The sequence below is a fragment of the Vulpes vulpes genome, chromosome 6 (genome assembly GCF_048418805.1).
Source record: "Vulpes vulpes isolate BD-2025 chromosome 6, VulVul3, whole genome shotgun sequence".
Taxonomy (NCBI): domain Eukaryota; kingdom Metazoa; phylum Chordata; class Mammalia; order Carnivora; family Canidae; genus Vulpes; species Vulpes vulpes.
The window spans coordinates 88,106,542-88,131,191 of NC_132785.1; the positions used below are offsets into that span (position 1 = coordinate 88,106,542).

Below are 24,650 nucleotides of genomic sequence, written 5' to 3' on the forward strand. Positions count from 1 at the left end.
CCCCCCCCCCCCCCCCCCCCGCCGGTGCGCGTCCTTCCTCAGCCCAGGCTGCGCCCCCCGCTGGGGTGACGGACGCCCCCCCCCCCGCCCCGGGCGGGCCTTCGCGAGCCTACGGGCCTCCGCTAAACCGCCCCCCCAGATTCGCCAGGTAAATTTGGAGGGTGACGGGTAGAGGGGGGAAGGGTGGGCGCGACGGCAGCCTCTCCAGGTCAACGCGGAAAAGGTGGGTAGGCTGAGGGCACTGGGCCAGAAGTCACCTGGCCGCGGGGCGCCGGGGAAGGAGGCCGGGGCAGGGCCGGCCTAGCCTCGCCGCGGCACACCCTACCACTGCACCTTCCTGTTTTGCAAATCATTCCCGGTGGTACCAGTTTGAGGCTGCACTACACACCTACCTGCACAACCTGTCTTCTCCTGAGTTTTTCCACGACATTTCCGAAAGCCTGAATTCCCAGGAAGCCTCAGTGGCCTTTATCCCTGTTGGGGATACACGCTATGCCTCATGGCGGGACTGCGCCTTGCATGGGATCCGGAGCTCTGCACGAGATAAAAACAAAAGCAGAGCCCACAACCTCATTCTGGCTCTACCACCTCCTCAGTAGGTGATCTGGGGCAGCACATCATATTTGGCGATATCTCAGGGTCGTTATCTACTGCTTTTGGGGTTAAGGTTTTGTATCTGGCACCCCCCCCCAAAAAAAAAGTGTTTATAAGGCGTCTTACAGAATTATAGAGAGGGTTAATCCATGTAAGAGGTCATAAACTACTTCACAGTGCACAGAGTATGGAAACAGGAGTTCGAGGAAGTCATTGGGCTGATGTTTCACAAGCTGTTTTGCAATTTCAGTTCCAGTCCTGTTCTGAAGGTAGAAATAAAGTTGCCAGATTTATGTATTTCAGTAGAAATACATAAAAGATATTTCAAGAGAGGTTTCGAACAGAAAAGCCAGATAATGCTCAGCCAATGCGTTTAGTAACTGAAAAATCAGGAAAGAGCAAGTTGCAGATGTTGGCTTGTGAGTTTGAGCATCCAATTCAATTCCGTTCTCAGGCGATATACTCCTTGTTGGTGATCATTGTAATTAATTGTATAATGTAGAAATTAAATTTACACCTTGACAGGACAAGGAATATATGTATTTTTTTGTGCTCCCTGCACAAAAGGCACTTATTTAGCGAACATAAGTAAGCTCAGACTTACATGCTCTATGGACAAAGCCTATGTGTTTGCTGCATTGAAAAAATTGTTGAAGAACAGTTCCTTCTTTCAAAGCTTCTTGGCACTTGTTTTGGTGGGCACATACTTTTGGCTTCAATGACTCAAAATCTTTTCAAATGTTCTATTGGTATCCTAGTACTTGTTTACAGTCATAAATTCTTTTTTTTCTTCCTTTGACCCTATAAGCATTGATCCTTTTTCTAGTCTGGAGTTTATTCTTACTTATTTATACTTGCATTATTCCAGAGAATTTGAGGCAGCATACAGAAAATACATACTATTACACAAGATAAAAATAGGTAAATGAAGAAATAGGTATGATGTTAAAGAGAGGGAAAAGAGGATACTAGAGCAATGCAGCAAATTCGCCAAAGCAGCGGGGTTTTATAGTGTTTTTGAGATCACAATGAAGCAGTTGATCAAGAGAGGCACATCTTGTCCTACTACGAAGACTTTAGAGAATTTTACCTCATGAGCCTTCATAAAGTGGAAACGCTGAACTCCCAATTTGAAACAAGGGTAAGTGTCTGATAATCCTTCAAGCAAGCATGTTATTCTTGAAACACAATGTTTGATATGAATTGAGTAATAAAAAGTTTGAGGTCATAGGCTTCAACAAGACTCTGGAGTGCAGATATTTTTATGTTGCCAGCAATGGCAGATCCATATGCTTTGACTATCAATTCAGAGGCGGATAGCATAGAAAAAGTTGAAATTTTACGTGGTGATTTAAAAATATGTCTGCTATAATCATTACTTGTACTGCCATTGATGCAAAGAGGAAAACATTTGTTTTATTCTAACTCCAAAAGAATCTTATTTAAAAATCTTATTTAAAAATACTGGTTGAGTTCATTTAAACAAGATCAGTGAAATCATAGCTGGTGAGTTAAATATTACATAGCTGGTGAGTTAAATATTACATGGTCAAGTTTAATATCCATAAAATAAACATATGGCACATAAATTTAATTTTACACCCTAAACAAGCACAGAGCTTTCAATAATAAAATGTAATAATAATAATTTTAAAATTGTAGCTAGCAGTTTCTTACAGACTGCCGAATGTTATAACAAAGTATGGAATAAGAATACATATAACTTGATAAGCCCTTTATCTCTGCCTCATTATCATATATTCTTTGTGTCTTCATAATATCTGACATGTAAAATATCTTCCAGGTTTTACTCTCATCTACGTAACAACCTGTAATGGTTTGCTCTGTGTTTTGTAGTGTTTTTCCGTTCTGTCAAAGTTCTTTAGTAAAATGATAATTGTAATCTGTGGCTCCTGGTTTCTTCAGCCAAGGCTGAATAAAAAAAAAAACTGGGAACATAAAATTTTTAACTTCTACCTAGGTAAGGTTTGCAACTAATTATCCAAGATAGAAAGCCTTATTAAAACTCAAGTGTGACAGAACAGAGCATGAGGACATTAAGTTTTGTGTATGGAACATGTAGGCTTAACCTGTATAATCTCCTGATGAACCTTCTGGCATAAACTAGTTGCAAAAAGTAACACTGTGTGATTGAGTTTATTGCTCCATGGATTTGTTAGATATAATTAAATTTTGGAAGACATCTGCCACAGTTATGATTTAGATTTTCAAATAGTTCAGCTATTCTTTCTGTTACTAATTAGGGTCAGTTGTCTACTGAGGGAAGAATCATGTTTTTGAAGAATAGAAGAGCTCTATTTTGTTCTGGACAGCAGTAGACCATGTATCTCATTCAGAATCAGTATCAAGTCAGTATGAGGGGAGTTTTAAAAAAGAAGCGTTGCGGTACCTGGTTGGCTAGATCAGTGGAGCGTGTGACTCTTGATCTCAGGGTTGTAGGTTTGAGCCTACATTGGGTGTAGAGATTACTTAAAATCGTTTTAAATTATAAAAACAAAAATTTAAAAAATAAAAAAAGAACAGTTTAATATTCCTTTTTTTATCCAGCTTGAAATGATCATCTGATATGTTAAAATTAACCTTGATTCCCAGGATGGATTTTAGGTTTTTATCAGGATTGGTAGCAGGGTTCCTGTATTTGGCTCACAACTCGATCCTGTCTGCAAATTCAGTAACTAAGAAAAAAATGTAAGTTATAAATAATCTTACGTTGTTCCTTGATTTCCTCACAGTATAATAAGTATAACATCCAGAAGAGATGCTCAGAGTTTGCTTTCACCTCATATAAACTAATGTTCTCAGAAGCCCTAATGGTCAGAAGAGACCACAATGCCTCACTGTGGCCCTATCCTATATCTCTACCACTCTTATAGTATTCTAACTAGCTCTTTTTTTCCTTGCCCCTTTAAGATGAGTATAATAATGGCATTCCACTGTTTCTAGTCTCAGGGTGTTTCACTATCCCTTATTAGTTCCTTAAACCCTGTTCTCATTTTTATAAATAGTCCTTTCATTAGATTCTCTCTTTGTGCTGTATCTTTCTTGCCAGAACCGTGATTAATAGTTACAGGTATTAGAAGAAACCTCAGGAAAGAAACCCTTGCTTTGTGGGATGGTATTACTCACATAATCTGGTGATTACCTATATAAACTTCTTGCCATGGAAAATGAAACATGGGTGTCACAATTACTGAAATAACCATCAATAGTGACAGGAGATGGAGGGCGCAGCAATGGAAGGCCAATATCTAGCACTTAGCTGCTTTGATAGTGATGATCACTAAAATCATGCTGTCATTTGCTCTTATTGCCTCTGAGAGAATACTTGAGGAAAAAAAAAAAAAAAGACAAATGGCCTGAGTTCCAAACTGAAGGCATGAGTAGAAAATCCAAAAGCTTCTTTGACAGCTTCGAAGAAACCTATTTCTCATGTAGCTGAAGGGGAAATAATGGCTGAGAATCAAGCCCATAGCTGAATAGTAAAGGCTCTTGAGTTGCAATAGTATTTAAATGTGAGACCTAGATCTGTTATGCCAAGGTAAGAGCTCTGGTATAGAAGCACTGGGATCCTGCAACAAGGATGGGGGCATTTGGGTAGATATAAATGACACTGAGAACTTTGAACAAGAATAATGTTTCAAATAAGTGATAGACATTAAGGAGTGCACTTGTGATGAGCACCGGGTGATGTATGGAAGTGTTGAATCACTATACTGTACACCTGAAACTAATATGACACTGTATGTTAACTAACTGGAATTTAAATAAAAACTTTAAAAAGGAGAGAGACTTTAGCATAGCCCTGATGGAAAAGGACAAGACCTGTTCTTGGAGAAGAAAACTTTTGCACTGCTGGAATTACAGGGTCTTGCCAAATACCTGTGATTCAGGTTGACCTGAGCAGTGGTAGTCTTTCTGAATTGGCTATTTGAAGTCTCTATGCTGAGATGCCAGAACTTCCAAGACATACTGTAGAGGAAGGAATCTGAAGATTCACGGAGATGGGAATGTTGGACTTGCCCTTTTATATGCATCCGGCTTAGTAATGCTCTATCCATACCATCCCTATAAGGGCCTATAATATCTGCCTTTATCAAAGCATTGAGATAAAGGGCTACAGATGTCCTTGAAAAATTCTTTGGTGGCTGTCCTAATTGGTTGGAAATGATAATGGAGATGCCACAATGAAATCAGGATCCATGATTTCAGTGGGAATATTTGAAATCCTGGTAGAGGCCAGGTGGGACTTAACTGTCAAAGGCATGTTCAGCGCAATTACCATGATAACCCTCAGGAGGAAGTGATAATCAAGGGTGTTTGCAAGGATCTTCAATGGTGTATGATCATGAATGTCAATTAATGAAACCAATAGTCTACCTAAGTGCTACTTGACATATATAAGCAGAAAAATTTCAGGTCTGACGAGAAATTGAACTCAGGTCACTGTGATGGTGATTCAGTACATATCACCCAATTCTTAAACTGTAACCAGTTCACAAGTCTAGAGTACCTGAATTGAGGGAGAAGCCTCACAGTTGTATTTCTACATGTGGAGTCTTTACTAGAGCAAATCAACACAGCCCTTGGCACCTAGAATATAGCTATTGAATTGACACTTAGAATGTAGATTTCAGTTCCCTTTAAAAGAAATAATCAGAAGCAGTTTGCCTTCACATGACTTGGATAGCACTGTCATTATCTTAACCTCAGACCCATGTAAACACTTCAGTTATAATATGCTGTAATTCCAGAGGGACCTTTGTTTTCTTGATATCTAGTAGAACATCCTGTTAGTCTATTACCTTGATGACATAGTGCAAACTGGATAAGTAAACAGGAAATAGCAACTGCCCAAGATACCTTAAAAAGACCCTTTTATCAGAGGATGAGAAATAAACCTAGTTCAGAGACCTGTGCAATAGTGAAATTTCTAAAAATCAGTGGAATTACTGCGTTCTACATCCACCTCAAAGAACAATACACAGTGCTTGGTTAGACTGTTTGGATTTTGGAGCCACCATATTGCATGTGCTGCTCTCTGACCCATTTACCATGTAAATCATATGGCGGCCAGTTTTTCATAGGACTTGGAAAAACAGAATGTCCTACAGATGGTCCAGGTTATTGGCACAAGCTGCACTGATAGGGTTTTGGTACAAGAATGTGCCCTCATCTCCTGACAACTATTCTCCATTTGAAAGATAACTCTTGGTTTGTAACCAGGCCTTGGCAAAAACTAAACACCTGACTGGGGGATACTGAGTGACTATGTTTTGTGAACTGCTCTTTAGGAACTGGGTGTTATCTAATTTACTGAATCATTAATTGAACATGGGCAGCATAATTTCATTATCAAATGGAAAGGTATATACTGGGGTGACCTGAGCAGATATGGAAGGCATGGACAGACTTCCTTTGTACCCATCCCTACTTCTTTGCCACCACCACCCCCCCCCCCCTTTTTTGAACTTTTTCTCATGGTCATAGCAGAGGAAGGAAAAGCTTGGGCCTGGTTTATTAATGGTCTGCATGATATACTAATACCAACTGGAAGCATATAGCCTCTGAATTATGGCACTACCCTTAATGAGGTGGCCTTGAAAAATAGGGTTGAAGAGAAATTCTCCCCATGGGCATAATATTGAATAGAACATCTGGTTGTCCTCTTTGTTAGGAAGGAGGTATAGATCTATATATATGGCCTGAAGTTTAGATCTATATTTATGTAAAGTGGCTAGTAGGTGGGCTAGTAACTTGGAAAGAAGAATATCTGAGAAAAGGAAATAATGGGAGAGATAATACAGATGGATTCTCAAAATGGACCCAGAATGTGAAAATATCTGTGAACCACATAACTGCCCACAAGAGGGCATTCATTCCAATAATTAGGTTTACAAGATGATCTATTCTATGGTTGTCAGCCACTACTTGATCACTCTGGTGCTAATTCAGTGGGCCCATGTACAAAAGAATTAAGTCCAAATGTGGATTCAATAGCATGGACTTCCATTTGCCAGGGATAATATTACTACCCCTAGGGAATGTTTAACTTGCTTATAGCAGAGGCCATTGCAAGGGCCCCATTATGGTAGTATTTCCTAGACAGACCAGTCAACCACCTGGTGGCAATTTATTTTACTAGATCCCTTCCAGTATGGAAAGAAAAGGGATTCATTCTCATGGAAATAGATACAGATTCCAGATACAGGTTTACCTTCCCTGCCTGGAAAGTTTTGTTTTGTTTTTTGTTTTTTGGGTTTTTTTTTGCTAGTACCACAACCCGTGGGTTTACAGAATGCCTTATTTCATCATGTATTATAACATTAAGTTTAAGTGAGAAACTCCTTTTACCTTGAGGAAAATATAACAATGAAATCATGACCATGGAATTAACTAATCTTACCTGAAATTCATCACTTAGAAGAAGCTAGTTTGAGGGAATGGAAGAAAGGTTTGCTGAAGAATCAGTTGTGGTGCTGGCAAGGAGATAACCCAGTGAGGATATGAGATAGGACTTAACTCTGTAGCCATTGTATGTTGCCATCTACCCTACATTCAGAATGTGTGAGCTTAGGAACCAAGGGATAGAGTGGTAGCTCTTCTACTATTCCTAACAACTCACCTGAAGAATTTTTGTCTCTACAACTTTATAATTTTGTCTTTAAAACATTGGGCTTAGTGGATCTTAAGTCCGAAGGGGCAGATACTCCCCAGTAACACAGTCACAATTTCATTAAATAGGAAACTGAAACTGTCAGCTGACCTATAAGAGGCCTTTTAGCCATTGAGGCAACAGTTAGGGGATCATTGTACCGATTGGAGTGATTGGTCCTCACTATTAAGGGGAATTGGTTGTTGCTCTACAAAGAAAACAAGAAGGACTATGTCTGAGACCCTACATGTGCACTAAGATACCTCTTGGTATTCACGTGTCTAATATTACTGAAGATGTGAAGCTGCAGCAACCCAGGAAAGATAAGGCCACTATGGACTTGGACCTATGGAAGTAAGTTTTGGGTCATCCTATCAGAGGAGATACCACTGAAGGATGGGGAAAAAAGGAAAGCTGTGATTATCACCTTAGGCCTTTTGCTCAAAAACTATCTTCTCTCCTGTTTCCTTATTATCAGGACCACAGTTTTGTTGACCTTTTTTGAGTGGCTATGTCTATCAGATGAGACAGAGACCCTCCCCAATGCTAGGGGAGAAATCTCAATTGGCCTAGCCTCATTTCTCTTACTACAAGGATGGTTTATGACAGACAATTCTAGACAATAACAGATAAAGTCTAGGTAAAGTCTATGGGAGTGCTTCTGGAGGGTTTTCCTTGCATTTATCAAGGTACATAAGGCACAGACATGCCTTTTTCTGTTTCTAGGCATGGCTAACTGTGCTGATGACAAGAATGGCAGATGCCATTTTGGAACCCTGATAGGACCCCACATTACAAAATAAGTCCACATACTAAAGGTAGTGAAGTGCAAACTTGGTCCTTGTGGCCAAAGCCTGCTGTTATTCTCCAAAATCCATTTCCCTTCATTTAAAAAAAAAATATTTATTTCAGTAATCTCTACATCCATCATGGGGCTCAATGACCCTAAGATCAAGAGTCACATATTCTTCCAACTGAGCCAGCCAGATGTCCTCCCTTCTTTCTTTAGTATTAGGTCTTTTACATGTTAGTTAGATACACATATACATACTATATTTATCAAATAAGTGAGACATGTACTGTCAATGGTATTTGAGTAGAGTTGATATGTGCCACTTTTGGGTTATATTTTTAGAATGGAAATATGCCCTTCTTTCCTTTCTTTCTGTCTATTTGGCTGAATGAGGATGCAAATGTCCAAGTAGCAATCTTGGCTTATACCATGGAAGTCCAATATTAGGTTCTTTGATATTTCAAAGCTACCATATTAGCCCTGGAGGGTTTATGTTCAGATTATATCAGGCGAGAGAAATGAATATCTGTCTTAAGCCACTGTAATTTTTTACAGCAGCCAAATCCATGTCCTTACTAATATTGTTAATGATGTTAAGCTGCTGAATTAATCACCACAGAACAAACCTGTCTTCAAAAAAATTATGTGACAGTAAATGTCCATTTGGATTAAGCTATTTTGAGTTACAGCTCAAAGCATTTTAACTGATATACTTTTCCAAGCTTGCTAGTTATACAGGGAAGGAATGAGTTGTAGCATCAACTACTGAGAAACTTGTGATTGAGAGAGCCCTTTTCATTCTTAAGGAGGTTACATTTTATTTTATTATTTTTTCTTTTTTATTGAAGTATAATTAACACAGTTATATTAGTTTTAGGTGTACAATATTAAATAGGCCTAGGCATTCCTCAGTGCCCAGTAAGTATGCTCTTGATCCCCTTTATTTCACCCATCCCCCAGTCATCTCCTCTCTGGCAACCACCAGTTGTTCTCTGTATTTGATTCTGTTTTTTTTTGTCTTTTTTGTTCATTTGTTTTTCTTAAATTCCACATATGAATGAAATCATATGGTATTTATCTTTCTCTGTTGGACTTACTTCGCTTAGCATTATGCACTCTTAAGTCCATCCATGTTGATGCAAATGACAGAATGAAGAGAGCCTTTTTTTATGATGGGGAGAAATGAGCATCGTGAAGGAACTGATGGGAAAAAAATCATTGAGGATATAGGAGGGAAGGAACAAAATATGGAGTAACATCCCAGAGAAGTCAGGATGAGAGGAGAGCTAGAGTACTAATGTACAAATACCTTTTCTTCTTTTTTTCTGATTTAAAATAAACTTGACTTTAATTTTTTAAAAGCAGCCTAGTAATATATAATTACCATGCCATGTAATTCACCAATTTAAATAGTATAACTCAGTCATTTTTAGTATATCCACAGAGTTGTACAGAATTGACTTCAAACATTTAAAAAAATTTTAAACACCCCAAAAAGAAACCTGTACTCACTAGCAATCACTCTCCACTTTTTCCTTAACCCCTCTTCCACCCTCCTGCCATAGGTGACCAGTGATCTACTTCCTGTCTTTATAAATATGCTAATTCTGTACATTTCATATAAATGGAGTCATACAATATGTGGTCTTTATGATTGGCTTCTTTCAGTTAGCATAATGTTTTCAAGATCCATGGTGTAGCATATACCAGTACTTCATTCCTTTTTATGGTCAAATAATATTCCATTATCTAAATATACAATGTTTTATTTATCCATTCATCAGTTATTTGGCATTTAGGTTATTTCTACCTTTTGGCTCCTGTGAATCATGCTGTTATGAGTCTTCCTGTACAAGTTTTCACATAGCATATGGTTTCATTTCATTTGGGTATATATGAGTGGAATTGCTGGGCCATATGATAACACTATGTTTAACTTTTTGAAAAGCTGCCAGACTGGGCAGCCCCGGTGGTGCAGCGGTTTGGCGCTGCCTGCAGCCTGGGGTGTGATCCTGGAGACCCAGGATCGAGTCCCGCATCGGGCTCCCTGCGTGGAGCCTGCTTCTCCCGCTGTCTGTGTTTCTGCCCCTCTCTCTCTGTGTCTATGAATAAATAAATAAAATCTTAAAAAAAAAGAAAAAGAAAGAAAGAAAAGCTGCCAGACTGCTTTCCAAAGTAACTGCACTATTTTATATTCTCACCAGCAGTGTATGGGTGTGCCAAGTTCTCCACATCCTCACCTACTCTCATTATTGTCTTTTTCATCCTAGTAGTTAAGAAGTAGCATTTCATTGTGAGTTTTTTTTTAAGTAGGCTCCACTCCCAGTGTGGAGCCCAACGTGGGGTTTGAACACATGACCCTGAGAGAAGCTTGAACTGGTATCAGGAGTCAACTGTGCCACCCAGGTGCCTCTCATTGTGGTTTTGACTTGCATTTCCCTAGTGACTAGGATATTAATCATCTTTTCATGTGTTTTTGGCCATTTGTACATCTTCTGTGGAGAAATGTCTATTTAATAGATCCTCTGCCCATTTTTAAAAATTGAGTTATTTGTATTTTTACTCTATCATACTAATACTTCAGATTCCAACTCAACACAACAGGATTCATTCTATCCTTCCCCCTTTCTTTATTATAACTTCATCTTAAAAAGCGAGAAGTCTGGTTCTGCTTATGTACCATATATTTGTTCAATCCTAGTGCATATATAAAATAATTTCAGAATTGCTAGCCCATGTATGACTTGGGAGGAAAAAAATATGAAGTATCTTGTATACTTGAAATTAATGTAACATTGTATATCAACTATACACAAAATAATTTTTTAAGTAAACTGGAGTATGATACTTGAATACAATTTCTGTCTCTTGTATTATAGCACATAGTCAAAATACTGTTTTCTAAAGTTTTTCAGATTAATTCTGAAATTAATTTTTCAGATTAATTCTTCCTACACCTAGTTATGTTATTTACCTGTAATATAATTCAGTTCACTTAAAAATTTATTATTATTATTATTTACTGTTTGTAATTCCATTTTGAGGCCTCCCTCTACCCCCATATCTTGGTTGGTTTCAATTATTTATTTATTTTGGAGAAAGTGAAACATTACCATGGCTCTCAGAAACAGCTATATAAAAAGGTTACATCTAAGGAAGTATCAGTCTTCCTCATCTCTACTACCCTGTTCCCATTCTCCCATTACTTTCACTCTATTCTCATCCATCCTATAGGTAACTGATCTCACTAGTTTCTAAGTTATTCTTCTTGTATTTCTTTTGTGTGGATGAGCAGATATCTTTGTTCTTTCATATCCTTTTCTTTCTTCTAAGGATAGGTAAAGTATTTTCACTGTTCCCCCTTCCATTTGATAGTATTCTGGAAATTAGTCTGTATCAGTTCAAAGAAATCTTCTTTATTCTTTTTTATAGCTGTGAGGTGTTCATTGTATAGACATATTCAACCACTCTCAGATACGGGTATCTCAGTGGTTTCCAGTATTTTGCAATTTCATAAGATGCTATAATAAATAACCCTGTATATATGTATTTTCATATGTGTTTCATATGTTTCCTATGTATTTGGACTAGATTAAACTCATTGTTTTAAAAAATAAATATGTTCTTTTTTTTTTTTTTAAGAGATGAAGAGGGACAGAAGGGGAGAGACTATTAAACAGGCTCCACACCCAGCATAGAACCCAACTCGGGGCTCGATTATATGATCCTGAGATCATGACCTGAGCTGAAAACAGGAGTCAGATGATTAATTGACTGAGCCACCCAGGTGCTCCTTAAAATAAATTTTTCTAACAATGTCTACTGTCAGAGTCTAGAAACAGTGAAATTTCTGCTAGGAATGAGCACAACTAGCACCAGATCTTGGTTTCTGAATTTTTTTTTTTTTCATTACAAGTAGGCAGAACTTCTTGGAGAAGTTGGCTAATTCTAGTCCTGAGGCAGGAAAAAATACAAGGGAAACTTGAAGCATTTTCTTATGCCAAAAAATAAGGAAGTGATCAAAGAGAAATAAACAGATGTTAAGAGGACATAGATGTTACCTTGAAGAGATTCCCATTGGTGAAATTTAGGGCAATTTGAGAACTAGAAAGAATAATGATGGTAAATAACACAATAAAATTTTTTTGCTTTAGATTTCATAAATCCATAGTGGTTCTCAACAAAGATGGGAAAGGGAATGCCAGCTGCTCACTGTAAATGTAAAAGAAATTATATAATTATTTTAAAATCATTATTTAAAAATCACTAATATAAACTTGATTCAGGGAAGGGTATCAATGGATTCTAAAAACCATTGAGTGAAGTTCTTAGCCAAGATAGTCACACAGTCTCAAGTATTATCCTACAGATTACCTATTAATTACAAAGAGGTTTTTTAAAAAAATAAATTTCTTTTTCAGTTAAAAATATATATTGTAAAGGCCCACATATAGGGAAAAAAAAGGATGTGTATTGAATTATACAACTGTGAGTGTGTGTGTGAGTGTACTCTACTATAATTTTTTAAATGAGATTCACTGAAAGGGATTATCAGACTGGAATGTGAGCTGAGAATTATAGATAAGATATATAAGAAAAGCAGAACACACTTCTTTTAGTCTATGAATTTGGTTTGCAGGTACAGGGTTGAGATAATTCCTATCTTCCTATGTTGTTTCATTAGTGTTTAGGGAATGTATCTCTATTGAACATAGTCCCCTTTAAAACTATAATGTAAACTTGTTTACAGTGTTCACAGCTCTGAGGTCACTAGAACCATTAACCAAAATATGGAATGTATAAGATTTGTCAGTGGTGGTGAAGTAGTTTGGGTTTTGACATGTTGATTTTGAAGTGTCAGTAGAAAAAGTGGGGCAGCCCGGGTGGCTCAGTGATTTAGTGCAGCCTTCAGCCCGGGGTGTGATCCTGGAGACCCTGGATAGAGTCCCACATTGGGCTCCCTGCATGGAGCCTGCTTCTCACTCTGCCTTGTGTCTCTGCCTCTCTGTCTCTGCCTTGTCTCTCTCTCTCTCTCTCTCTCTCTCTCTCTCTCTGTGTGTGTGTGTGTGTGTGTCATGAATAAATAAGTAAAATCTTAAAAAGAAAAGTGAAGATGACCTCAGACAGTTATAAATTTGGTTCTGGTATGGTGATTTTCTCTCTTTAAGAAAGCTTAAGACTAGGGATGCATAGGTGGTTCAGCAGTTGACTGCCTGCCTTCAGCTCAGGGCGTGATCCTGGAGTCCTTGGATGGAGTCCCACATCAGGCTCCCTGTATGGAGCCTGCTTCTCCCTCTGCCTATGTCTCTGCCTCTCTTTCTCTGTGTCTCTCATGAATAAATAAATAAAATCTTTAAAAAATTCCTTCAAAAAAAAAAAAGAAAGAAAGCTTAAGACTAGAAGAATAGATTGGGGAATTATCAGGATGGAGATCTTGTCTGAAGCCATGATAACAAGTTATATTGAGTGAACGTAGAATGAGGAGTTGCTTATGATGAAGAATAAGCAGAGACCAACGATCTGGTAATTAAGAGATGGAAGTAATCTTGTAGGCAAAACTGATCTGTAGAGTGTGGGCAACAACCAAATGCAGGAGAAAACTGTGTGAAGAATGGGACGGATAATTGTATCTTGAGAGTCAAATAGCATGAAAGGATTGTTTCTAGAGAGATTGAGAATTTTTTTTAAAGTGTTTATTGCATTTTGCTTTCTATTCAAAACTGTAAGCTTTGTGGCTGCCAAAGCTCATTCAGACTATGTAATATGATTTTACTTAAAATATTTGGCAATATAGGGACACCTGGGTGCCTCAGCGGTTTCAGTGTCTGTCTTTGGCTCAGGGCGTCATCCCCGGGACCCAGGGATCAAGTCCCACATCGGGCTCCCTGCATGCAGCCTGCTTCTCCCTCTGCCTGTGTCTCTACCTCTCTCTCTGTGTCTCTCATGAATAAATAAAGTAAATCTTTAAAAAATATATATGTATTTGGCAATATAACTTCAGAGTTTTTCTCTGCAAATCTAATGAGTAATTTTGCCCACTATATGTTGGGTTAGTTACATATTATGATGGATCTCCAGCTTTCATTTATCTTGATCTTGATCTAAATTTTGCTGTCCTAATTTTAAAAGTCAGGCCTGTTTGGTATACAGGTACAAAAATGCCCGAAACCCTCTTTACCAACATGACCTTGCTTTTAAAATGGGGGGGCGGGGGGGGGGGTAAAATGCCTGGTAGGTAAATGCAGATTATTTTAACGTTTTTATAAATGTTGCCTGCATATTTTAAATGTGGCTTGCATATTGGCACTAATGTGTAACTATGCTAGAAAACGGGTATTTGAACATCCTGAATAATGCAGTATATTGGTTTGTGTAGTTCTGTGACTGGCTAATGCTGTTAAATTCTTTGAGAGTGTGTTTGAGGGGGGTGCTGCTTTTTGTTTGTATGTGTGTTTTCCATTGAAAATGTTGCAGTACATCGTCTGTCCCTGTCTTCATGCTATGCGGGTGGGCTGAGGTAGGGAGGGTGTGACGCCGGTATTTGTGTGAACTCGGGCTTGTGATGCTGAGCTTGGTTCATCCGCTTTCTCCTCCCTTCTCCTCCCCACTCCTTCCCACCAGCGCCACAGCAACATCCTCAGAGTCTCAGCGAGCTGCGCCCAGCGCGGGCACAGAGCCTCCCACTGCCAGTAACCTGCGGCCGGGGAGAAGAGCCAGCGCAGTGACAGCGCCTCACCGCCACCAGTCTCCAGACCACCATGGCCAAGAACCGCAGGGACAGAAACAGTTGGGGTGAGTAGCATATGGTGACTTCTGCAGCCTGCACGGGGACGCTTTCTGCTTCTGGGGACAAGAGGGCCAAGGGCTGATCGGCGCCAGAGTCCAGGGCTGGGAGACGGGCCACAACCGAGCAGCTCCCCGTAGGGCCGGAGAAAGCATGGCTGAGTGGTACCCGTGTAGCCGGAATCGCGTTGTGGGGCAGGGCTGCGGCTTGGCGAAGGCCGGAGCCCCCTGCCTCTCCCCCACCCTCCCACCCCCGGTCCTCCTCCTCGCAGCATTTGGACAGCACCCGCCAGGCGCCTCGGGAGACTCGTTGGTTCCGCTTTAGCGACCGGTAGGCTGGAAGGCGATGGGAGTAGGCAGGGGCTGTTGTTACCCAGCCGAGAGGGGTGAGGGGCGAGGGAGTGAGGATCCCTAACCCCCATCCCCTTCTCGGGGAGCTCTGAGCCCTTCCGCCAGGCGGGGCGCGGGCTCCTGAGCGGGCGGCGTGCTGGAACAATGAGGCGGATCGCGCCGGGCCGGGGGCGGGCGGGGTGGGAGGGAGGTGCAGGGGAGCGTTGCGGACCTGAGTCACCCAGGAGAAGGGGCGTCCGCTTGCGAGTCCCCCAGCGCTGCAGTTCTTGTTTTAATATGGGGCTTGGCTGGGGAATTTGGGAAGAAGGAAAGCAAAGTTGTGGTTTCCAGCCGCGGCTCCACCCCAACCTGGTACCCCGTTGAGGCCAGCCCTAAGGGTGGCATTGTTCTTTGGTTATACCTTTTGGAGATATTGGACTCATGATTCAGCACCAGGCCGAGGGGAGGGGGGAGGAGAGGCTCGGCCCAGTGGGTTCACGCCGCGAGTGGGTGGGCGGCGCTCACGCAGGCGGAGAAGGGAGAACGCAGTGATGCAGGAGAAATCGCGGCCCCGCCCGCTCTGCTGCTCCACACTTGGTTCAGGATAGATAGTGTGGGCAGATTGGGCGTCTTTTTCTGCCTTAGGCTCTCGTTTTCTTATAGCCACAGTGCTAGCCTCACTATCATCTTAGGAACGAAAGCCTTTCAGGGCATTTTATTATTTGAACCAGAGCAGATCATGGGCCACTGTTACTTGGCAGGTAAATATTTTGCTCATTACCTTTAAGTTGTTGTATGGAAAGTTTACATCCACTAGGAGTTTGGAGCTCCTTGATTCTCTTCTGTGTCTCAATGAGGTCTCTTTTATAACTATCTTTCAGACCAACCGGTATAAATTTTAATTTTAATTGGTTGTTTGGGGCTGCCTTTTAACAAAAGACTGTATTTCTCCTTGCCTCTCTGATTGGTCACAGGGCCAGCTTAACTCCCACTAGGCAAGGTTTACAATTGAGAGATAACCCAAGGTTTGTGGTCAGTGTGGGGAGATGGTACAGGGAAGTCTGTCTTTAGTTGTCTGAATTTAAGAGAGAGCAGTCCCATTTTCTGATATTACCAAACCCCAATTTTAGTAAGTATGACTATTGCAGTAACATGGTTTTCTTTGCTTCTTATGAAATTATGAGTGTGCTTTCTCGGTGTTCTCCTACCACCACCACCCTTTGCCTTGGCTACCAGAGTAGGAATTTCCTGAACTCACAGTTAAGGTGTGTATGTTCAAGTCAGTTTTGTCTTGATCTCTGTGCATTGTTGACTCAACCCTGTTAAAAGACATACATGTGAAAATTTATTCTAAGTATTAAGATTTTTCTCCTTCGTGAAGCTTTAGATCATTATTTTTCATTATTTCTTTGGGTATGGATTTCGTATTAGTGGAAGCTTTTTCTGTCTTGGGGATGTGGTTCTCAAAGGGGATTTGCATAAAAATCACATTGGGAACTTATTAGAAATGCATATTCCCACATCGTCAAGCCAGAATTTTTTAAAAATTATTTTTATTTATTTTTTATTTTTTAAAGTTTTAATTTTAATTTGTTGGTTAACATAGTGTTATATTAGTTTCAGGTGTACTATATAATGATTCAACATTTCATACAACACCCAGTGCTCATCATCACAAGCACACTGCTTAATCACCATCATCTGTTTCACTCATCTCCCACCTTCCTCCCTCTGATAACCATCAGTTTGTTCTCTATAGTTAGGAGTCTGTTTCTTGGTTTGTCTCTCTCTCTCTCTTTTTTATCCCCTTTGCTCATTTGTTTTGTTTCTTAAATTGCACATATGAGTGAAATCATGTGGTATTTGTCTTTCTCTGATTTATTTCGCTTAGCATAATACACTGTAGTTCCATCCATGTTGCTGCAAATCAGAGTTTTTCAATCAATAGGTCTGAAGTGGGGTCTAGGAATCTGCCTTTTAATTAGCATTTTAGGTGATTGACAAGCATTAGATTATTTATATTTAATGGGAACATGTCCCAGACAGTTATCTAGAAGTCATCAAGAATTTCAACTCAAGTTATGAATTAGAAAAAGGAATGCTGAAGTCACTGTGTGTTCATTGGATATTTTCACAGAAAAGAAATATTGAAATTGTAAAGTCTTGATGCTCTGTGGAAATGCTTTACTACTGAGGTTTTTCTTTGCTATAAAGAATAAATCTCTTAGAAAAGTGTAGCAAATGGAGTAGGAAATAGAGATCTTTGATGAAGATGTTAGCCATATTTGTCCTGATTCCATTTTATTACTAGCACCTAATGCAATAGCCAACATGCAATAGGCATTTAATAATAATAATAGCTACTGTCATTGAGCTAATATCATATGAAGTAGGCATTCTAATCCTCATTTTATATATCAAAGATAAATGATAAAGCCAGGATTCCAATTCTGGCAGTTTGACTTCAGATTCTTTTATCTTCACCACTGTGCTCTACTGCGTCTTTGCTGAATTGGTAATAATTTATGTGTTGTATAGAACTACAGTTTTCAAGGCATAGTCACTGGCATTGTTGCATTTAATCTTTAGGTTCTTTAGTTGCCAGGACATAGCCTTTTACAAATAAACTGAATCTCAGGTAGGTTAAATAATTGGCAAAAATCATATATTTAGTAAGTTAGAGGTACTGAAATTAGAACCTAGAGTTGGTCTTCTACTTTATTTTCTATAACATAATACTGTGGAATATTTTATAAGGTAATGGGACATGGTTGAGGGTAAAGGGAAAGCAGGCTCTTGTAGAAGCCAGAGGTCTGTGATGAGAATAAACTCAGGTGATAGCTTGTAAAAAAAAAAAAAAAAAGAAAAGAAAAGAAAAAAGACAGTGAACTAACCTTGTCATCTAGCTGAATACTTTCCAGACTAGTTAGAAAGCAGTGGGTGGAAGTCAAAGGTAGACTACCCAGAATTGGCAACTATAGTGATTTCCAAGAAAAGGGCAAAAGAGATTTGCAAAATCTGTACAGGAAGCCTACAATTCAGAGAATTCTGTAGGACCATATCACAACTAATATTTTTATCTGAGTATTCAGAGACCTGTTAGGTTCCAGTAGGGCCATGGAAACTACAAAGCAGAAAAGCATCTCTTCTAACACTCAGAAATGGAGTGTTGTTTGAGGATCATACCCAGAGATACAACCGAGAAGCAGGTCTATGAGTAGAACTGAGAATCCCGACACCTGTACATAAATCTACACTGAACCAGAAGTTTATTTTTCTTATTTTTTAAAAAGAGTTTATTTACTTGAGAGAAAGAGAACGTGAGTGAATGAGAGAGAGAGAGAGAGAGAGAGAATGAATGAGAATGAGAATGAGTAGGGGTAAGGGCAGAGGGAAAAGGAGACTCCCTGCTGGGCAGGGAGCCTGATGAGGGGCTCAGATTCCAGGACCCTCTGATCATGACCTGAGCCAAAGGCAGATGCTTAACTGACTTAGCCATCTAGGTGCCCCTGAACCAAAAGTTTAAATAAATTTAAGCATTTGAAAGTCCATTCTTCAGAGGTAGACATTATTATGCCCATTTTAATATATAAGGAATTCCAGACTCAGAGACCATGAGGATATGTGCCAGAGATCCCTTGATTTATGTTATGAATCCAAGATTTAATTATAGGGTTGTTTGCTTCCCTAGTCCAAGTGATGAAGACAAGGAACTAAAATAGTACTCCAAAAAGGTGCCGCAACAAGCCTATCTAGGTTTAAGCTGGTATGAGAAATCAATGCTCTATAAATTTGATCGTCTTGGACTAGAAAAGAAGGCAAAGAATATACTAGTGTGGAAAATAAAGGATACAGATAACTATCAGAGGCAGTAGCCCAGAAAGCAGTCTTTCTATGTTGGGCTTAGAGTTTAAGTTCTACCAGAAATGCATCTTTTAAAATTTGTTTCTGTTAATTACAGTTGCTTAAAACTTGGGAGTCCACATGGGAATTTGGGTTTTCTGCAGTGTATCAGAAACTGTCAGTGCAATGTTGCTTTCAAAAAATAGTATTTATACTAACATGTCAGCTTTTCCTGCCCTTATTTAAAAACAAAACAAAACAAAACCAAAAACAAATAAACAAACAAAAAAAAAACTATCTGAGCGTCACAGTAAGTGTAGGGGATGTCTATTTGTTGAAAAGGCATTGGTCAAAGATTTATTTTTAGGTTTATGTTTCTGTTTTTTGAGGCAAGATCAAAGGCGATCTTGAGTATAGTATAGTTATCTGCTCTTTCTTTTCAAATTGGCTGTATTCTGTTTTTCTTGAAAGGAGACCATTTGTCCCTTTTTACTTACCTCATTCTGTAAATATCTGTTCCTCCTAAAACAAAACAAAATTTCTACGGAGTCATACATGTACTTCCCCTACAGACTTTCCCCTCCTGTTTTGCTTATTTAATTTGCCTTCCCTACATCTTTTTTCAAATACATTTTTCCTTAAATATATATTTTTTTATACTTTGTATCTTCTTACACCTTGTCTTGAGGACACCTGGATTGTATCCTTGCTCCATTTCAAATTCTACAGCCTTTATTATCTTTAGAATCAATAACTAGACTCTAAATGGAACCTTTGATCACCAGGAAAATGATCTACTGTGAGATAATTTTAGTCATAGAAAAAGTTGGGGTACTTTTTGATTTTAGAGGCCCTTCCTCTTTTTTTTTTTAAGATTTTATTTATTTGACAGAGCTAGAGAGAGGAGAGAGAGCTCAAGCAGGGGGAGCAGCAGAGGAAGGGGGAGATGCAGGCTATCTGATGAGCAGGAAGCTAAACACAGGTCTGGATCACAGGACCCTGGGATCATGACCCAAGCCAAAGGCAGCCATTCAACCACTGAGCCACCCAGGTACCCTGGTTCTTCCTCTTTTATATAAAGTTTTACAAAAAATTTATCTTTGTACAAGTGAACATATAAAACATAGATGTTCACTTTTGAAGAGAATGATAATGAGAATCTGTATACCTCCTCCTAACTGAAGAAATAAAACTTTATCAATATTTTGAGACTGCCTTCCTTAATGGCATCCTCTCCTTACTCCCCCCAAAGATAAACACTTTCATAAATTTGGTGTTTCTCATTTCCTGATCATTTTTAACATGTATATATCAAATATACTTTTTAAAGAACCTAATGTAAATGGAACCTAGAGTATGCATTTTTCCACAAAGTATTTTGTTCATTTCACATCCATACTCGGTATTATTGTAGATGTGAAACGATATCTCATTGTGATTTTTTGCTATGTGCCTTACAGCTTTTTTGTCCCTCATTTCCTAATTACTGTCATCTGTTTAGTTGATTTTTTTGTAGTGTAACATTTTAATTCCTTTATTATTTATTTCTTGTGTATAGTATGTGCTATGGTCTGAATATTGGTATCCCTCCAAAATTTGTATGTTGCAATCCTAACATCCAGTGTGATAATATTTGTAAGTGGGGTCATTGGAAGATGGCTTAAGTCATGAGAGTGGAACCTTCTGAATGAGAAGAATGGGATTAATAATGCACTCTTAAAAGAGGCCTCATAGAGTTCCCTAGCCCTTTCTACCATGCCAGGATACAATGAAGAATCTGTGACTTGAAAGAAGTCCTCACCTGACCATGCTGGCACCCTGATCTTGGTCTTCTAGCCTCCAGAACCGAGAACTAAATGTCATTGTTTATGAACTTACCTAGTCCAGGGATGCCTGAGTGACTCAGTCAGTTAAGTGTCTGTCAGCTCAGGTCATGATCCTAGAGTCCTGGGATTGAGCCCTGCATTGGGCTCCCTGCTCAGCAGGGGAGTCTGCTTCTCCCTCTCCCTCTGCTCCTCCCCCACTCAAGTGCACGGGCCCACCGTCTCTCTCTTTCTCTTTCAGATAAATAAAATCTTTTTAAAAACCCCACTTATAACCTACCCAGTCTATGGTGTTTTGTTATAGCAGCCTGAACTAAGCATTCTAGAACTATTTTCTTTGTGGTTACTATAAGGATTACATTTAATATCCTAAAGTTATAGCACTCTAATTTGAAATTATATAAGTTTAACTTCAGTAACATCCATTTGCACCCCTTTTAGTTAATGATGTCACACAATTACATCTCTATACATTACGTGTACAAAAACATAAACTTAATAGTTATTTTTTAAATGCATTAGTCCCCAGAGAAGACCTGCTGATAGCCACAAATGAAAAGATGTTCAATATGACTAATCTTTAGGAAATGCAAATAAAAACCACAATGATGTATAATCTTGTACTTGTCAGAAGGGCCAGAATAAAAAAGACAAGAAATAGTAAGTGTTGGCAAAAATGTGAAGAAAAAAGGAGCCCACACACAGAGTTGGTAGGAATGTAAATCAGTGCAGCCACTGTGGAAAACAGTATGGACGTTCCTCAGAAAGTTACAAATAGAAAAACAATATGATCCAGTAATTCCACTACTGGGTATTTACTCAAAGAAAATGAAAACAGCAATTTGAAATATATATATTCTGTGTGTATGTATGTGTGTGTGATAATATTCAACACACTGGAATATTCTTAAGCCATAAAAAGATGCAGTCTTGCCATTTGTGACAGCATGAATGGACCTATAAGATATTATGCTAAATAAAATAAATCAGACACAAAGACAAATATCATATGATTTCACTTATATGTGGAATCTAAAAAACAAATGAATAAAAATAAACAGTCCTATAAATACAGAGAATAGACTGAACTGATGGTTGCCAGAGGGAAGGAGAGTGGGGAAGATGAGTAAAATGGGTGAGGGGGCAGGGGACCTAGGCTTCCAGTTATGGGATGAATAAGTCATGGGGGTAAAGGTGCAGCATAGGGAATAGAATCAGTGGTGTTGTTATAGGGTTGTATGGTGACAGGTGGTAGCTACACTCATGGTGAACATAGCCTAATGGATATACACTTGTGGAATCACTATATTATATAGCTGAAACTAATGTAACATTGTATATCAACTATACTGTAATAAAAAATGCATTAGCCCCTTAAATTAGATAGAAAACAAAATGTGAGCTTACAAACAAGTTGTAATAACAGTAGTTTTTAAACAAGTAATTGCTTTATTGAATATATTGGTCTCAAATCATGTAGAAAACAAGGGAGTTACAAATATTCTAATAATACTAGCTTTCGTAATTGCCCATGTATTTACCTTTACTGAAATTTTTATTTCTTTTTTTTTAAGTTTTTATTTTTTCATGAGAGACACAGAAAGGCAGAGAGACATAGGCAGAGGGAGAAGCAGGCCTCCTGCGGGGAGCCCGATGCAGGACTCAATCCCAGGTCCCCAACGATCACCACCTGAGCCAAAGGCAGATACTCAACTACTGAGGCGCCCAGGTGCCCTGAGATTTTTATTTCTTCAGATGGTTTTGAGTTACTATCCGGCATGCTTTCATTTCAACCTATAGGACTCCCTTCAGCATTTCTTGCAGATTAAGTCTAGTGGTAACAAACTTCCTCAGCTTTTGTTTATTTGAGAATGTCTTAATTTCTTTTCAAAGACAATTTTGCCAAATATAAGATAATTGTTGACAGCTTTTTTTTTTTTAAGCACTTTGAATATATCAGCCCACTCACTGTATTCTGGCCTCCAAAGTTTCTTAGGCGAAATCTGCTGATAATCTTGAGGATTCCTTGCAGGTGATGTCAAAATTGTCTTTGTCTTTCAACAGTTTGTTACAATGTGTCTCAGTGTAGATCTCTTTAAATTTATTGTGCTTGGAGTTAGCTGAGCCTTAAATGTTTGTACTCATGTCTTTTATCAAGTTTGGGGAGTTTAGGGCATTGTTTCTTCGGAAAATTTCTCCACCTCTTTCTCTCTCTTCCACTTGTGCTTTCACAGTGTGTTGGTCGGCTTGATGATGTCCCACACATCCTTAGGCTCTGTTCACTTTTCTTCAGACTTTTTTCTTTTCTGCAGCCCTGATAATTTTATTTGCCCTATTTTCAGCTGCTGGTTCTTTCCTCTATCTGCTCAAATGTCCCTATGACTCTCTCTTATGAGCTTTTAAATTTGGTTATTGCACTTTTCAGTTCTGGAATTTTTTTTTTGCTCCCCTCAGGTTTCCTATTTCTTTAGTGAAATTTTCATTTTGTTCAATCATTGTTTTTTTGACTTTTTCTGCATTTTCCTTTAGTTTTTTGAGCATATTTAAGACAGTCTTATTTTACTTTGTTTTATTTTATTTCTTAAAGATTTTATGTATTTATTCATGAGAGACACACACAGGGGGAGGCAGAGCTATAGGCAGAAGGAGAAGCAGGCTCCCTGCGGGAAGCCCAATGTGGGACTTGATCTCAGTACCCCGGGATCATGCCCTGAGCCCAAGGTAGATACTCAACAGCTGAGCCACTCAGGCATCCCAAAGATTTCTATTTCTTCTTGACTCAGTTTTAGTAATTTGTGTTTTCCTTGGAATCTGTCCATTTCATCAACTTGGCATAAGGTTGTTCCTAATTTTCTGTTATTTTTTTCTGCTTAATTTTGTGTTTTCCTTGTTATATCTTTTATTGTTTAGTCTCTCCTTTTTTCTTTCTTTTATATTCTTAATCTTTATTATTTCCCTTTTCCACTTTCTTTGGTTTCATTCTATATTTTTTTAACTTAAAAAGTTGGATACTGAGCTCACTAATTTTCAGCTTGTTGCCTCTTTCTAATATATGTACTTAGGGCTATAGATTTTCTCTAAATACCACTTTTGCTATATTCTATATATATTGATATGTAGTAGATTATTTCTCATTTAATTTCAAGTATTTTAAATGTCTGCAATGACCTGTTCCTTTAGTCATGAATATATAGAAAGTATGGATTTTTCAGGGTGCCTGGCTGGCTCAGTTGTGGACCATGTGACTCTTGATTTCAGGGTTGTGAGTTCAAGCCCCATGTTGGGTATAGAGATTACTTAAAAATAAAATCTAAACAAAAAGAAAGTATAAATTTTTAAAAATTTTTATTGCTCATTTCAAACTTAATCCTTCCTTAGCATTATATAGCAGACCACCTACTGTGGTCATACAAATGCTCCATGTCTATATTGTCCAGTATGGTAGCCACTAGCTATATATAACTTTTGAGCAGCTGAAGTATCACTAGTGAGAATGAGAACCAAATGCTTACTTTTATTTAATCTTAATTAATTCAGTTTAAACAGCCAGTTGTGATTATTTGCTACAATATTGGGCAGCTCACATTTATAGAACACCCATGCTGTGCACCCATGCTGTGAACTTTGTTGAAACTTGCTTTATGTTCTAGTACATGTTAATATAAATATTCCACAAAAGCCTGAAAAGCATCTTATGTTTTCTAATTTCTGATACAGTGTTCGCTGTATCAAGCTTATGTTCGCTGGGTCAAGCTTATTTAAAAAAAAAAAAGAATGAATAATGGTTTTATTCAAAGATAAATAAATTAAT

The 24,650-nt window shown here is 38.6% G+C and overlaps 1 protein-coding gene across 6 annotated transcripts in view; it reads left to right on the top strand.

The window, feature by feature from the left end:
- Positions 1-10: 10 nt before the first annotated feature.
- ATL1 (atlastin GTPase 1) overlaps positions 11-24,650 on the top strand; it is a 74,209-nt gene continuing 49,569 nt past the window's right edge. For 2 of the 6 annotated variants that reach the window (XM_026000729.2, XM_026000732.2), the window contains exons 1-2: positions 11-148; positions 14,682-14,852. In XM_026000729.2, the coding sequence (XP_025856514.1) occupies positions 14,819-14,852 (34 nt within the window). In that variant the 5' untranslated portion in view covers positions 11-148; positions 14,682-14,818. Of the gene's footprint in view, positions 149-363; positions 1,736-14,681; positions 14,853-15,681; positions 15,935-24,650 lie in introns of those variants that run through there. The other 4 variants (XM_072761507.1, XM_026000730.2, XM_026000731.2 and 1 more) reach the window with 4 other exon arrangements.